At 41.0% G+C, this 16,499-nt stretch overlaps 1 protein-coding gene across 1 annotated transcript; it reads right to left on the bottom strand.

Annotated features, from left to right (window-relative positions):
* Nucleotides 1-1,893: 1,893 nt before the first annotated feature.
* Nucleotides 1,894-8,614, bottom strand: LOC306694441 (E3 ubiquitin-protein ligase RNF126-like). The gene is made up of 9 exons (XM_079157296.1): nucleotides 8,535-8,614; nucleotides 6,877-6,935; nucleotides 6,374-6,434; nucleotides 5,646-5,881; nucleotides 5,073-5,141; nucleotides 4,908-4,977; nucleotides 4,675-4,768; nucleotides 3,911-4,026; nucleotides 1,894-3,018 (listed from the first exon to the last, which is right to left on the bottom strand). Exons 1-9 carry the CDS (start codon nucleotides 8,607-8,609, stop codon nucleotides 2,842-2,844), a joined length of 957 nt encoding a protein of 318 aa, XP_079013422.1. The 5' UTR covers nucleotides 8,610-8,614; the 3' UTR covers nucleotides 1,894-2,841.
* Nucleotides 8,615-16,499: the final 7,885 nt, after the last annotated feature.

Raw genomic sequence — 16,499 nt, 5'->3', positions numbered from 1 at the left:
TTAAACTAATCATATTCGAATGTAAATTGGCAAAAACACAGACTCGATGTAATATTTTTTTAATGGAAAACATACAGAGAAATCTACCTCATCTACCTGCATGCATGTCTTTTATTGTTGTTTAGCTGTGTCTGACTTACTTATATATTTAACATATTCTACATGCTTTTATGTTTTGTGCCTCTGACATGGATCTGAATGTTATATTCTGTTTTTAGGTTTACTTTGTAACATCTGCCTCTTGGGACTAGAGATGAAAAATAGTCTCTTGGTTAACTCTGGCGCATTTACAGCAATGTTTTTATTAATGTGCACTGTCCCTTATAAAATAAACCAATAAATAAATAAAATAGTGAAGGTGATTTTAAGTTACATTTTTGATGAATATTAATGTCTCAAAAATGATGTGATAAAATAATAATGTCACTGTTAAGTAGCTCTTTTCTTTTAGAAAGAAACATTTCATGTCGCACATTCACAGGATTAGCATGCATGTCAGCCATCTAAAGAAAAAGTGTCTGGAAGGAAATGTCTGCAATATTCAAAGAGGTTTCATCTCCTCGACTAAATGGTAAAGTGCTAACGTCGAGATTCTAGAATCTTGGTTTCATCTAACAAAAATAAATACTGAGGACTGTCTTAATCAGGTAGTTCTCTTTGCAGGAACATCTTTTATCAGCATGGATGGGACATTACACCGAGCACACCGGTAAAATAAATCTAGGCCGTGTTTCAGAGTGATCACAGCTGGAGTTTGTAAAAAGACACTTAAATACATGCAACTCAACTTAAATATTAGCAACAAATGTGGTGATGCTAGATGTCTTTGTGTGCGGGGAGTTGCCATAAAGGCTTGCCTGAAGACAACTTGAAAGTCCATCTGTGGTCAGACTTCAGTCTTTAAAATTCAGTGGATTTCATTTCAGATTTCCTGATGTGTCATGCCAATGCTTCTGAAAGTGCTGCCAACATTTTGAAAATCTATTTCAATGTTTTCACAAAATATTTTGTGTAGCTTCACAAAATCTGAATCCTTTTTAAATTCAGGTTGCAAAAAAAAGAAGATGGCTACCTACACCTTCACATGTAGATCTACACTTTGAATCTGTAGTAACTCAATAATAAAACAGCTTGCCACATCTCCTGGTATATATTTTAAAAAAGGCACAAAGGTAACAATAAACTGAGAATATGAATCAGTTATTTCTCATTGTAAAGTCAAACTCATAACTATGAGTTAAGTGTGTCCACTTGTCATCTAGCGAGACCAATGTTCTGTTCATAACAGTCCCCTCAGATTAAAGGCCTTTGAGCATAAACTCCAGAGGAGGAGAGACGCACAATGTAGAGGAAAGGTGTCTGCATGGCTACACAATGAGAGGAAGCTGAATTTATTTGCTATTTGATAACATTTAACAGGAAAACACCCCACTGAAAGATTTAATACAGAGTCTGTTTACTATATTCGTGGCTTTGGACCAAGGCCTTACTTTAAAATCTCAAAACCGTATTATGCTTTGAAATCACTCGATGGCGTTATTGTTCTCTGGTTTTTCTAAGAGTCTGCAAGATCTCACTAAAAGGGACAAACAATTCAGCACGGGGAACACAACACAGCTCATATTTCCCTGTTTGCCCATAAAATTGTTTACCATTTCTATTTTAATATTGGGACAAACAAGTGGCTATTAGCCAATTTGCTGCACCAATTCCCACATTTGAGGAAAAGTCCTTTTTTTAACTGCACTCCCATCTAGTGTCTAACCACAGCATCACACACTAAGTGCAGCAAACAGATGTCTTTCAGTACATTGTAGGACTACTACTGCTCACGATTAAAGCTTAAGAGTGTATTATACACACAAACACACTGAGAATGCTTAACATGAATTTTGAGTGGTATCACCCAAAAACAGCTTTATTTTCATATCACTTTTTTTTTTTTACACAATCGTACTGCAAATCAATAGTCAACTGGCAACTTCAAAAAATATGTCATTTACCTTTACGTTAAAATCTTCAAAATGCTCTTACAAGTGTCTGAGTGTTTTAGACTTGCAGATAAAACTAAATCCATGTGTGTGTAATTTAGTGATGATATCCGCATCATTATCCAAACAGCACAGAATTACTGCAGTTTACCGCATCATCTCAAGTGCAAACATCTGTACCTGTGTGGTGTCAGGTAATCTGTAAGTTAATCAGTTCATATATTGGAATTTAGTTTTGAGCAAAACAATAAAAGAATCAAAATGTAGCATCATTCTAAACCAAGGAGAAGAAACTTAAGTGCACACTGTTAACAGTGCACTACAGTGCACTTTGGGTCATTTTATCTGCGAGATATGAATACTACTTATAAAAAGGAATAAATGTACAGTTCTTTTTGCTTCGTTAGCAAAAGTGGGTCATTTCATATTTCACACAGTCTGGAGATAAAAAAAAAAAAAGAAAAGAAAAAGAAAGAACAGCGACTGTCTTGTTGTCCCGAGACTTTTACCTTTGGATTCTTTTTGTTCTCTCTTCCTGTGTGAGGTGATTCAGGCAGATCGAGCCTCTTGAAGTCTCCATGCTTCTCGACACCCTCCCTGACAGCAGCTGCACTCCGGGCCTCCGCCCCTTCCTTTGTTCGGATCCCTGGCGAAGATGGGAGCAACAGGACGTGCAGAAAAACATGGACCTCGCGTATCACTTGCCCCCCGAATCAGGCTCGAGTGCTCCTGGTCGAGATGCACTCGGGTCTCTGCCCTTCAGCAGGGAGAGACTGGAGGTCACCGCCCCTAAGAACAGCAGCCCTACGAGCTGTAAGCAGCTCACAGGGCGACGAGGACAAACGGCCCTCTACGAGTTGTCAGTGGAGTTCTCATTGCTGGCCGAACTTGAGGACTGAGGGGTCGAGGAAGATGAGGAGGCCGAGGAAGAGGAAGAGGAGGTAAAGTTCATCCCTGATAGTTCTGGAGGGTTCGTTGCCGTGTTCTGTCCACACAAGCTTTTCCTGCACACTGGACAAGTGTCATGCTGGAGAGAAAGAGCGACAGGGTGGTCAAAATAAGAAGCTCTTTGAAAGGGAACTTTGTTTTTTTTTGGTCTATTTTTAAATAATGCAATACATTTTTGAAATTGGTCCAGTATGGAGGGAGAACGCTGCAGCGTGTAGCCGCTAAACGAGCTGCGATGTAATCATATCGTGCAATTCCGCACCTTCAATGTACGTTCACTGTAAGTGCTTGTATTTGCCACCGACGATTGTGTCTGACAACATTATGGAAAGATCCTACGGAGAAATAAAACGTTTATCTTTACCCTTCACTTTCTGTTAGTTACTGTGTCATGTGACTTGTTGCCTGAAAACAACGGTGGAAACATGAGTGAGAGTCGCAGAGAGGAGTGCCGGTGTTTGCTGTGTTGAAGTACAGAAAGCGTAGCTCAGTGTTATCTGAAAGATTTACAATGTCATGGCTGAATATTTAGCCGATTTCAACAATGTGGATGTGACTCGAGATTTCAGAACGAGATTTCTGCTCGTGAACAGACGGACCGGATCAAGAGAAAAGGAAAGAAACTCGTATTTCTCTGTCGGGTGTTTTCCATAATGTCGTCAGACACTTATAATAATCTGAGCCTGTCAGTGGCAAAAACAAGCAGTTAGTGGACGTACAATGATGGTGCGCAATTGCCCGATTCAATTTAATTGCAGCTCTTTAAGCGGCTGCAGCGTTCTCCTTCAATACTAGACCAATTGGAAAAAAAAAAAAAAGTTGTCCTTATTAGTCAGTTAAGACACAAAAACATGGGAAAATAGGGCGCAGGTTGAAAAATACTGAAATCACCAATACCCCATTACATGGTTTCAGATAGCTAATGGTGAATATTCAAGTGGGGAGCGCATTAGATCGTGGATGTTTAATACCTGCTCCAGCCAGGGGACTATGCAATCATTGTGGAACATGTGATTGCACGGGAGCTGCCTCACATTTTCTCCGACACTGTAATCTTCTTTACACACTGGACATTCCAGTCCTGAAGCTGAAAGACACAGCGAGTTACAAATGTGAAAAGAATACCAAGTATAAATGAGGGGGGTTTACAAATAGTTACATGACATTATGAACCATCAATGTTATTTAGAAATACATAGTCATTAATAGCCACAGTTAGGTTTTAAATGAGATGGAATATCAAAAGTGTTGTTTTTCAGAAGAAGGGTTGGATGCTATGCTACTCGTCTGATTTTCCTTTAGCCATGCAAAGGACCAGTTCTCTGAATGTTTATTTATATTTATATTTTTATATATATATATATATATATATATATATATCTCAAAGATGTATCTTGTGGTTGATTATCAAATAAGTGCACCGTTTGAGTTATCTGTGCCACCAACATGTATCTTATTACAGAATTATGCATTTGCGCTCTCATGAATGATTAACTCAAGTCCCTGGTGAGATGCTTCAAAAGAAACATTCTTATAATGTTGAAGACTAAAGCCCAATGAAGCCAGCTAGTCTGGCGAAAATACTGCTCGCATTCAATTTAAACTGCAGCACGCAACCATGAGATTTAAAGAACACTATACTGCTGTGCAAATAACACAATCTGTCTAAGATATCAGAAGAAAAAAGAAAAGCAGTGATAAAACATTATGTTACACTTCATTAGTTTGAACTTACCAACGTGATCGTGTGTAATTTGTACTGTAGGAAGAGTTTTTATTTTATCTCTATCGGCAGGCGGAGGTCCCGTGTTCTCAAACTGGTTTAATAACTAAAAACAGAGAAAAAGATGTTTGTATGCATGTTACTGCATATTTTATCACACGTTTAAAAGGATCTAGATTAGAACCAATATTTTTGAATAAGCACATCAATCATTTTAAAAACATTTAAAGGTTTCTGAAAAATACCTGAGTTATAATTGCATCTAGTCCGTTAGCTCCCCAGGCATAATCCATAGGATTTGAGTGAAGAACACCCCTTTAAGAAAATAGTCACACATTAGATCAGTTAGGAGAAACAGACGGGTGAAGATTTGTTTTCTGGTTAAATGTAAGTGTGTTCCAGACACTCACCAGGGTCCAACACCGATATTTGGCATTGCAGTGGGTGCAATTATTCCATTCACTAGCTGCTGAATGATTCTACAAAAGAGAAGATACAGCTGTGACACAGATGTATTGATGGAGAAATGAGAAAAAGTGAAAGACGTGTAACCTGTGTTTATCAACCTGGATCCTATTTCCCCATGTTTTGGGGTCTAAGTAACCAATAGGAACAACAGTTTTTTTGAAAATTGTTCCAGTTTTGAGCGAGAACGCTGCAGACGGCAGCCGCTCACCGTCAATGTACATCCACAATAAGTGCTTGTTTATGCCACCGAGGGGCTCTGATTGTTATTATGACGATGTGTGGAGAGGACCCTACAGAGAAATAAAAAGGTTTTCTTACCGTTTGCTTACTGTTTGATATTGTGTCATGTGACTTGTTGCCAGATCAATTAGAAATTGTTGCACCCGTTAGTCACAAAACCCACAAAAACATGGGCAAATAGGGTACAGGTTGAAAAATATCCTTTAATGAACTAATTAAGTCCTCAAGCTTGATTTATGACTCAAGTCCCGCAAGCCCCGGTCTGCACTGCTTACCCCTCTAGAGTAGGAACTCCCTCATGCCTCCCCGCTTGTCGCCTCGAACCATGACGACTTCTCGGCTGCCGGGCACCGTATCGTTGCCGTGATGCCGTTTCCCTTTCTCGCCTGTTTTCAGCATCCCTGTTATCCTCTGTTCCCAGACCAGCCCCGAAGTCGAAGCGGTCGTCAAAGACGCCCAGGGAAAACTGTCCGTAGCCAGACGGGAATGTAAACAAGTGCTGGTCCGGATTCTGGGAGAAAAACAGATGAAAGCACACAAAAAAAACTGTAATCTTGTTGGTAGAAACCAGTGAAGCTTTGGGATTTCTCTAAATATTTGCAACTGCTTATTGCCAAAACAACACACCTGAAGCATTGAGAGTTTTGTTGACTTTTCAACCTAATAGAAATGGATGCTGGCATACAGAATCTCATTGTTTAGATAACAGCATCATCACAGCCCTAATATGTTTCAGTGTTACCCCACAGTACTTAAATAAACTACATATCAGCCTAAGAATGTTTCCTCTTTTTGGGCAAAGTTAAAAACAGCCCAATCATTCATTATAATATTATTTTAAACTCTGGTCCGTCGCAAAAGCAGAAGTGGAAACCCAGAGTTGGCTTCCAGCATGTGCAGTACTACATCAGCAAAACGGAAACTATTTTAGCAGATTCTGAAGAGACACAGAGAAAGAGGTTGTGTGTGTGATAGAGAGGAGAGAAAAGAGTAGCATAGAAACCTCAAATGGTTGCTGGTTCTGGGGCCCGCTGGAGATGGTAGACATGGAGCCATTGTCGGCACTAGACAGAGGACAAGTGGTGGACAAAGTTATGTCTCGACTCAGTGATACTAAAGTCATAGTTTCCATCCTTCCCAATCATGAAATCAAGAGTTACAAAAAAAAGGGGAAAGGGACGGACAATAAAAGTATTAAGCCGCCGAAGAAAAAGAAAGCAAAACATGCCATTTTAGTTAAGCAGTGCCCAAAGTTCATTTTCCACTTCAAATAAAGCACAAGTAACAAAATGTATCATAACACAATTTGCTTTTAATGTGCATTTATACTAAATGTCAGTGACTGCAAGTTCAGAATCAGAATCAGCTTCATTAGCCAAGTATGTGTATTATTCGCGGAATTCCATTATCCATAATGAATGGTGGCAGTCTTCTAATAACTATCTAATAGTTAGAGTACAACAGTCATACATTAGAAAAACTAAGTAAAATACAGTTTATACACACCTTCTCTCCTCCAGTAGCTCCTCAATAAACCCTGAGTCACATCTCGGACATGTATACTCCTGTAAACAAACCAGAACATTAGACACATAACATGCTCAACTATCTATTTTACAAACAGCTGCATCACTTATCATTTAAACCCCCGAAAAACAAAAACAAAAACTGAATTGCATGACGACTACAGCTACAGCCATTAGTGTGTCAGTATGGAGCAAGTGTACACTGCAAATAAGATGTGTCGAACACAACTCCACTGAGAGCACAGCTGGACAGAGAGATAAAGAAGACAGAAGATGATAATTGGTCTCATATGACTAAAACTAGCTCGAACCTTCGTCCCATTCGCTGTAGCGAATAAAGCATCAAATTAAGTTTCTTCCCTTAACTGCCACGGTGGCAGGTCACTGAGCATTTCTACCAGCAGCTACATTTTCTTTATCTGCCCCTTTTAGAAATAAAAACACAGAGACAGACAGTAGAAATATGGACTCTTATCAAGTAACCTTTATATAGCCTTTCTTAACCCATCTGCCATGGGGGGGGGGGGGGGGGGGGGGGATGTGTACCTGCCACATTTACCTTGTTATTGGCAGGTGATGGCTTCCCACCCTTTCCTCACCACCATCTACTGGGACACTGTTGAAAGTGGCCTGAACAGCCGTCACTATTTGTTAAGGGAACTGCAATCTGTAAGCCCCCTCAGCTGAACACAGAGGACAGCTGAGAAGACCAACAGGGTCTCTTTCCCCTCCACGGAAAGAGAGCCATCTACCAATAGAGATGGTTAGCAAATGCCTCCAGGTGTTGCAAACCACCGCATAAAGCCCAACACCACCAGAATGAGGTACAGCTTCTTCCTCCAGGCTATCAGACTGCCTAACACCTTACTATACGTCATCATAGATATACATATGTTTTTGTCCTTGTGTTTCTTTTATGTTTAGATGGTTCTAAACCCTGATCCTTACAGAAACTGTGTGTCAATCAGCTGTATCTTCTATGGTTTAAATGACAAAAATAGCCAGAAACCTACGGCTGATCTTTTTTACATTGTGATGGGCACATTTGCAGCTCTATGACAGATCATTCTAGCCTGTGACAGACAGGCATGCCACTTGTGTGCTTTAGTGAATGGGGCAAAACAAGAACAGGACGCAGTGGCATTGTTGCTGCTGGATCGTTCACATATGTGATTTACAATCTAGTTCACAAAGTCAGACTAGTGTTAACAGCGTCTCTTTGATACAAGAAATACCTGAAGTGGATCAGTGTTACAGTTAACGGTTATTACCTTTGAATATAAGCTAACTAACGTTAACCGTTAAAGGCCAACATACCCCGTAAAACACCACAGAAATCAACAAATGATCCTACCAACGTTGTTGCAAATATCCTATGAACAAACTAGCAGTGGTCTGTGTGTAATGACTACGCAGTTCGTGGGTGTGCGCTGATGGATCCACTACTTAAGATAACAAGCTAGCTAACGCTGGGTAGCGCTAGCGAGATAAACGGGACCTCGTAGAGATGCTAACACTGTTAGCATGCTATCTGTTGGCCCAGCTGCCACGCCGATTTATATTAAAGTGGCGACAACGCCACTGTGATTTTCATTTGTCCAGTTGTCCCTATCTTTAATTTCTGTCCACGGTACTTACGGGAAGACGAGGACTAATCTCTGCGGAGCATCTGTGACAGAAGAACCGGCTGGGCCATGGAGGAGCTTCAGCCATCTTTAACCACTAAACAGGTAGAGAGGAGGAAGGACTACGGAGCACCGGAAGGGTCAATAACCTCCTAGAAAATACGACGACACATGTGATTGAAATATTTACTATGCGTCAAAAAATATCTCAAAATGTACTGCGTGATAGAGAAAATGTAAGAAATAAAATTATTGGATAGATTATAATTAATGTATTGTAGAATTACAGACTAAGATAAATGTAAAATATCAAAATGAATTACAATTAATGAATTGTTTTATAAATGGTGTAAACATACGCAATTTAAAAAAACTGATTATTTTACTGTGAATTATTCATTCATATGCATTTAACAAAGACTAGCAATCACGTGTGTCACAGAATATCACCACATGGTGGCGCTTTTGTGCACCACTTGTTGTTGAAGAGTGTCAATGTATTTCACAATGTAGTCAGTGACTGGGGATACAATGCACTCTTGGTAAGTTTTTTTTAGAATCTATGAAATCTTAAGTCAGGTTATTATATGTTGGTGAAAACACAGGTTAAGGTGCCCTAAATTCATAATTCATACCAAAGCCCCGCTAACAAAATCTGTATAATGTATCAACACACTGAGCTCATGTTGTATCCCTGCAGGTTCAGGGCCCCCAGCTCTCCCTGTTCACATATAAACCAGAGATGTGTTTTTGCAATCTGGCACCGCGTTGGATTTATTTTGACACATTTTTAGTTTTCCATTGGATTCCTGTCAACCACCTCCTGAGCCCAACAGACATACTTGAAGTGTCTAAAAGTAGCATCTGTTTTGGAGCCATCCATCTCGTCTGAGGTGGATTTGTGAGTTGTCCTTGATTATTTGACAGAAGTTGTTGGAACAATTCTATCAAGTGTCAAATCTGAGACATAAAACGGTAAATAAATAGCCACTCACATGGGAAAGACATTCTCTCGTTTTTTGTGTGTGAACACAGCCAAGTTCTTGCTGGCGGCTATCTGGCGGCCCTGAGATAGCAGCGAAGGACTTAGAGATCACTGAGTTTCATAAGAGTTGGAGGGAAACATGATTGATTTTATTTTGTTTTCAGGTCTGTTTTCATTTTTGAGGTTGTAAATTAAAATATCCTCAATATTTATTTTTTTCACAGGTATCCTTAATGCGATTACCGTAACTGCAGATTGGCGGTTATAAACATGTCACACAAGTCTGGAGTATCTGTGGCGCTTAGCACACATGGTGGGAGTAAGTAGGAGTTCCCATGTGACCTCCCATCAGCCAATCACATCTCTCAAACTGTGTGGCCTGATTTTTATTTACAAATGTTCAATTTTATGCTCTTTAGGGGAGCAGCCCAGAATGCAAGCAGCTCCTAATGGCGTTCATTATTATAAGGAATAATCTTGTTTGCCACATGTTGTAATGAAATAAACCGTGAAAACAACTGAAAACTTTCAGTGACCCAATGGTTTAATTTCCCAGCTTGGCATGCATAACATAGATATCATTAGTTATAATAAGACTTGATGTTTCCTCGCAAAGCTCACAATGTTACCTAGTTAGGTCCTAATGTCCTCTCTAGGCCGGCATTGTGTCTGATCTGGCCATGTGGGAGCAGGAAAGTCACGACTGTCCCATGGGCTGAGATTAGAGAGGGTCTGATAGCAGTGAGGTTTGCTATGTCTGTCTGGCTGAGGTAAGCTATTGTCTCTCTGCGCCCAGTGCGTCACAGCCATCCCAGTCGAATGCTCATTGTAGCAATGCAATCTGCGGAGTGAGTGACTTTGTGTCAGAGACAGGTCGTGTGAGCAGCAGAAAACAACTCTACCAGACATAGCGACCTTCCACATCACATAGTTTAAAGTCACAACTAATCTGGATTTGGAATAAAATACTTATTTATTAGAATTATTTAGTTTTATTATAAATACTATACAATTAAATATGATTTAAATGTTTTCTTTCTGTGATGCGGATTGAAACATATCGTGTAAATCACTGCAAGGGGTGGAAGTCACTCATTTAATTTCTTCCTGCTGCTGTAATTAAGTAGCTTTTAGACTGCACATGCATGTATGTGCACACGTACAGTGTGTTGTTTTCTCTGCCTACGTTTTACTTGGTTCATTTCTGTTACACTCAGAGGCAATAATGTGTTGCAGCCGAGGCAGCAGACAGATATGCTGCAAGGGACACTGCGGCTTTTGTCACTCCACAGAGTTTTTCCAGACACTCCAGCCGGGATTGCCCCACATAGTCCCTCTGGGCCCCCGAATCACACTCTGGCGCACACACAAACACATGTATAGACACACACACACACCCACACACTCAGCAATAACAGCCGCCTGCTGGAACTTCCTGGGCCTCTTAGTCATGCGTCACTTGTTTTCAGTCCCACCCATCGAAGACTCTCTCTCCCTCCAGACACACTGTGCATATCACACACACACACACACACACACAATCACACACACACACACACACACACACACACACACACCGTAAGATCTCTGGTAAAAAAAGCTAAAAGGCTGTAAAGGTCAACATTATGAACAAAGAGGCCTTTAAAGTAAACCTTACATGTCCTCAACATGTCTACACACAAAGTGTTTTTCTGCTCTGCTTGTGTTCCAGAATGAAATCCTGTGGTACTACTTCGGTACTTAAGTGTTTGGGATTACATCACTGGGCAGCTAAGAAAACATAGATGCTGCTAGAGGAAACACATGGGTACAATTAGCAATTTAGGTTCAATCGCCTTTGTTGTAGTGAAGTGTTTGTGGTCACTCACTGTAGATGCTTCAGCAGAGTTTGACTTTATCTGCTTTTATCGACCCACTGTTTAATAAGATTACATCTGTCCCAATTACACACAGTGCACTCAGTTAAAAATGCTGTTGTTTTAACAGTTTAAATAATTTATCAATGTCTATTTGTGTTTGTGCTTGTCACAGGCTGATTTGCAGTGCTAAACGCTTTTTAACTAAGCATCGTGGTTATGACCAAATACCTTAATTAATAACTACTGTAATGACATTCCCATCCACCTCAGCTGTACTTTGTGATTGTTGTTAATTAGCAAATGTTAGCATGCTAACACAATAAACTAAGATGTGGTAAACATTATACTTGTTAAACAGCATGTTAGCATTGTCCTTGTGATTCTGTTAGCATGCTAGCATTAGCGTTTAGCTCACAGCTACGCTACCATGGTTGTGGACTTATATAGTTCTTTAAAGTGATAAACACTCACTGTCTATAGACCTTTTCATTGCCATTCTGTTGCTAGGTCAACACCTTCACTTCCTGTCAGCTACTGCATTAACAACCATATCGCAACAGGAAATACAAAGGGCCCCATTTAGAACGTTTATGTTGCCAAGTTTGAAAACGTCTCTACAAATGTCATTTTGAAAATGTCAGAATGCCGCAAGACTTGTGTACGGGTATTGTGAGTACAGTCTCACTAACCAGCGCTCAGAGAACCGTCTTATGCAATGCAGTATACGGTCAAAGAAAACACAAGGACATTGAGCACAAGACGCAAAAGATAGCATGTTGGAAAGACAGAGTGTTATCTGTTCTACCCAGCCGATCCTACATAGCAACACCAAACCGCATACCTCCACAGGAGACAAGAAAAATTCCCCATCAAAAAAACAAAGCCTACAACATTTCTTCATGAAATTCCGCGGCAGGTAGATAAGTGTGTGAAATGAAGATCAAAAAAAAAAAGACAACTACAAGGTGTGTGCATGAGAAGAAGACAAGAGAATATTGTCTCCTGGAATGTCTGGAGTGTTGCCTTTGGCAGGTACTCTGTGTATGTTTCAATGTGCGTCTGTTTGTGTGGGTGAGGATATGGCGTGTGGGTTTCCAGACTGTGTTGTTAGAATATATTTGCGTGCATCAGTGGTGGAATGTACCTGCAGTTAGTACATTTACTCAAGTACTTTACTTAAGTACAAATTCAAGGTACTTTAGTATCTACCTATTTATGAGACTTTTTATGAGTCTGATCAAGCTGGGTGTCGCTGCTGAAGGGCCCCGCTGGAGTCTCAGCTGAGGGGGTTTTTACTGAACATGCATGATTTTGTCTAATTTTGCGCAAAAATCCGACCCTGTGGCACCGATGACAAGCATTAAAAATAACTATGAAGAAGTAGCCAAACTTCTCAATGATGGTCTTGTTTACTTAGGTCAATTGAGACTGTTTCATAATTAAAAGCTCCTCACAGTAACTTCAAGTCATCTTTTGAATGCAGGACTTTTACTTGTAGTGGAGTACTTTCACTGTGTGGTATTAGTAGTTTTACTTAAGTAAAGGACCTGATTACTTCTTCCACTGGCGTGCACACAGTGTGTGAATGTTTACATATTTGGTCTCGCAGTTGTACGTCTCGGAGTCTCCACACAGTCGGCACCAGGCAACACTGGAGCTAATAACACAATGCATGGGTGCAGTTACTCCTGTAATCTAAAACTGACCATCAGTGTGTTTACAAGATGTGCAGCTCTGTAGTCTGGGGGAATAGATACCATGTGAGCCTGCTGTGTTTATTAGTGATACACTGTCCCACTTCAACAAGCAGAGGATCTGATAACTGAATTAGCTGTGTCCTATAGTGGCTGTTCAGCTAGACAGACTATAAGAAGTGCTGGTGATAACAAGCAACAAGGTTGTGTGAAATCCAAACCAAGGCCACTTTCCCACTCTCACCTTTGCTGAGCTTGCATGGCAGACACACAACGACAAATCAAATGTTCAACTGACTTTCCATGAAAACCAACCAACTTTCCATCATAAACAACAAGCAGGTTTGTGGGCCAAGGCTTATATAAAATAAAATACGTCTTGTTTCTACACGAGAGCCACCTGAAAAGCTGATGTGAAATTATGGCCCGGGTAATTTCCCAAGCCTCAAATTGCACAATTTGACTCAATTTGAGTTTGGGTAGTAAGTGTAGCGCAATTATCAGACTTAATTGACTTTTTTTTTCTCAGTTTTGTGGCTTCATATTTCAACATGAACTCAAACCAGAGTTAATTCAATGACTTTGTCAGTGCCAAGGCAGGGGAGGCAACAACCTCATAGTTTATGTGTCTCAGTCAAACGTGTTCCCGGACACTTTAAAACCCCGGAGGAGTCTCACACAGTACCTAAATGTTTGTTGAAAACCATTACATCACACATATCAATTAATACTTTTATATTTACACTCAACATATATATTATTTAAATCCGTTACAGTATACTTTGCTACATTCCCAGTACATTTTCCTCCTGTCAGGACTAATGGGCCAGACCACACACAGAGCCAGATGAGAAGCCGTCCCAGAGGTCACGACGAGGAAGTGAGACAATTTCTCCAAGAATAATTGGGGACAATTAGCATTTGCACAACTTCCTAACTGCTGATTTGTTGTTTGTGATCTGATCCTGACCAGATCCCTGACACACGCTGCTCATTTCCACTAAACCTGTGGGGAGTTTCACTTGTTGCTTAAAGGGTGATTGCACATACTGAACAAGTGAACCACTAGTTTTGAGTTGTAAGAGCAGTGTCCTTTGCTTGGCTTACGTTTCCATCTTGAGGGATAATAACAGATAGAGATTGCACAAATGATGTATTTCTTCATTTGAACCTTATATCAAATGTGAGCGTTATTCTACGATGACAGTTTGGCTGATATAGTCGGATATGTCATACATGACACTACTTTTTTATGAAATCAGAAAGAAGTAAAGATCATTTCCGAGAAATCCACAGAACGTCATCTGTAGCAGTATGAACTACAAGACGGGAGTGTGGGCTGTTGTGTCAGTGTAATGATCAATAGTCAAAAGTGAAATTCCATGCACATGTGGAAAATTGAAAGACTTGCCGTGTAACAGAGCGAGTCTGGGAAATCATGTTTGAGGCAGACATATTCTGATGGAGTGATGGATCTGATATCTATTAGTTTCAGCTGTGGGACTGAGCTGTTTACAATCCAGTGGCGCGATCCAGAGTGGGTGGTCTCTGAAAAACACTCCGCAGTGCCTGGTCCCATCACAACATCGTTTCAGATCTGAATGTTGGCTGTTAACTTACTGGAAGTAGTACGGCAACTTGGCGGAAATGATACCATGTGGACGTCGTTGAGGGAGAAGCTTGACGTATCAGAGGAGGATGATTACGCATCCCTGACATGTCCGCGTGGGCGTCACGCCGTGTGTTTGTAGGGATATAAACAACTCAACCAGAGGTTGCGTGATGTAATGTGTGGGACTGATCCCGTGCTCATAGCAGGTGAGATGCACCCATAATCACACACTCAAATACCGACGAACACACACACACACACTCACACGAGGAGCTGTGCTCCGGTGGATGTGAGGCCGACCTCTCGTCGGTCGCACCACAAACCATAACATGTAGTGAAAAGAATGAAATACGGAGCAAAGTGGGCAGAGAATTCCTGTGGTCTCATGTTAAGTGTAATCAGGATAGCTCTGAAATGGCTCATGGGTTTACTCTGTGATTATGTCATTACCACCGCTGGTATGACAGACCCATCACATCCGACACCAGTCTCAGGGCCGTGTGGTAATGATACACAGGTGTGTATTACACAGTCATTATGACAACAGCAACTGGGATTGGGCTTGTATTCGACTGGATGTTTGTGTCCAGATACATGTATCAAAAATGTTTCAGTCGTGTATTTTCCCGTATAAGAGACCACAGACAGTGCTGTATTTTAGTGGGTGTTCACTGCAAATTCCTGCGGGGTTGCCACGTTTTAAACTGTGGCGAGAAACACGGGTTTGGTGAGTTGATTGTGTGGGTGACAGAAGAATTTACAGATGGCTCGCACTCATAAATGTATGGGGATAATGGGCCTGTATGTTCCACATCCGCCTTACATTATGAGGTGTAGATTAAGCAGTTAAAAGTTTAGATCCGGAACAGTGCTATGTATTCATCCCAAAGATGAGAGACGAAACGGGAGGCCTCATTGGACAGAAGTCGTCCTTTGCCAGCGGGCCACACTGAGGTCATGTCTGCAAGCCTGATGACTAAATCTGATTTATGCTTGTTGCATATGTTTTTGTGGTACTTTGAGTCAATCAATCATATGTGATTTAAACACACAACGTGCAGAAAACATTACAAAACAAGTTTATGAAAAAGCCGATTGTGTGTGTTTTATCCATGGGCACAGCAACAGCCCCTCGGTGGCATTTGTTATTTGCCCTGTTCAAACTAACAAAACATCTAATTCCATTCCCAGTGTAATAAAAGGGTACTTGGACGGGAATATAAACATCTCCCTAAAGTCGAACCAGATGCTGCTGCACGGCGGAGCGCAGGATTCAGGGGAAGGGGAGAGAAAGACAGAAAAACAAGGGAGGTGCTTTATACAGGGACGTGAGTCAGTACCAAGGCCTCGGCACTCCGAAACATTCACTCTTCGCCCTCCATCCCCCGTGACCCATCCGCCTAACCCGGAGCAGGAGGATATCCCTGAGGAGACAGGGGAGAAAAGCTGCCCGGCCTGGATTTGATTCTCAGATTCTCACACGAGGCCCTCTTGTCGGAGAGGCGACTCATCCACTGCACGCACAGGAGAGGAGGTCTAACCACTGCACGCATGAACTGGGCGCCTGACCCACCACCCTAAACTTCAGCATGAGAGGAAAGCTGTCCAGTTCCCTTTAGGGTGCAAATATGATCTCATTTGGCTGACAGCCGGCTTGATTAAGACTGTGACACAGTTTGGAAAAATCCAAATTTTGTCAAATGTACGTCAGACACAGTTTCCATAACACAACACAGACGATATGTTGAGGTGAAACAGGTTGCAAAGCAACAAGTGTGTTTCTGTTTTTAAAAAAGCAAAAAAGGAAGAGGACACGTTGTGACAATTA

This window comes from Pholis gunnellus (assembly GCF_910591455.1).
Source record: "Pholis gunnellus genome assembly, chromosome: 4".
In the NCBI taxonomy this organism is placed as follows: Eukaryota; Metazoa; Chordata; class Actinopteri; order Perciformes; family Pholidae; genus Pholis; species Pholis gunnellus.
The sequence above is the reverse complement of the archived record's forward strand: the minus strand, read 5'-3'. Positions and strand labels throughout refer to the sequence as shown.

What these genes read in the sequence shown, in the direction of transcription:
- LOC306694441 (XM_079157296.1), bottom strand. Translation starts at nt 8,609, where the DNA reads ATGGCTGAAGCTCCTCCATGGCCCAGCCGGTTCTTCTGTCACAGATGC. An exon ending in GAGCTACTGGAGGAGAGAAG is followed by an intron (nt 6,435 to 6,876) that starts GTGTGTATAAAC and finishes TCCTCTGTCTAG; the next exon opens with TGCCGACAATGGCTCCATGT. An exon ending in AATTACACACGATCACGTTG is followed by an intron (nt 4,027 to 4,674) that starts GTAAGTTCAAAC and finishes TGTGTCTTTCAG; the next exon opens with CTTCAGGACTGGAATGTCCA.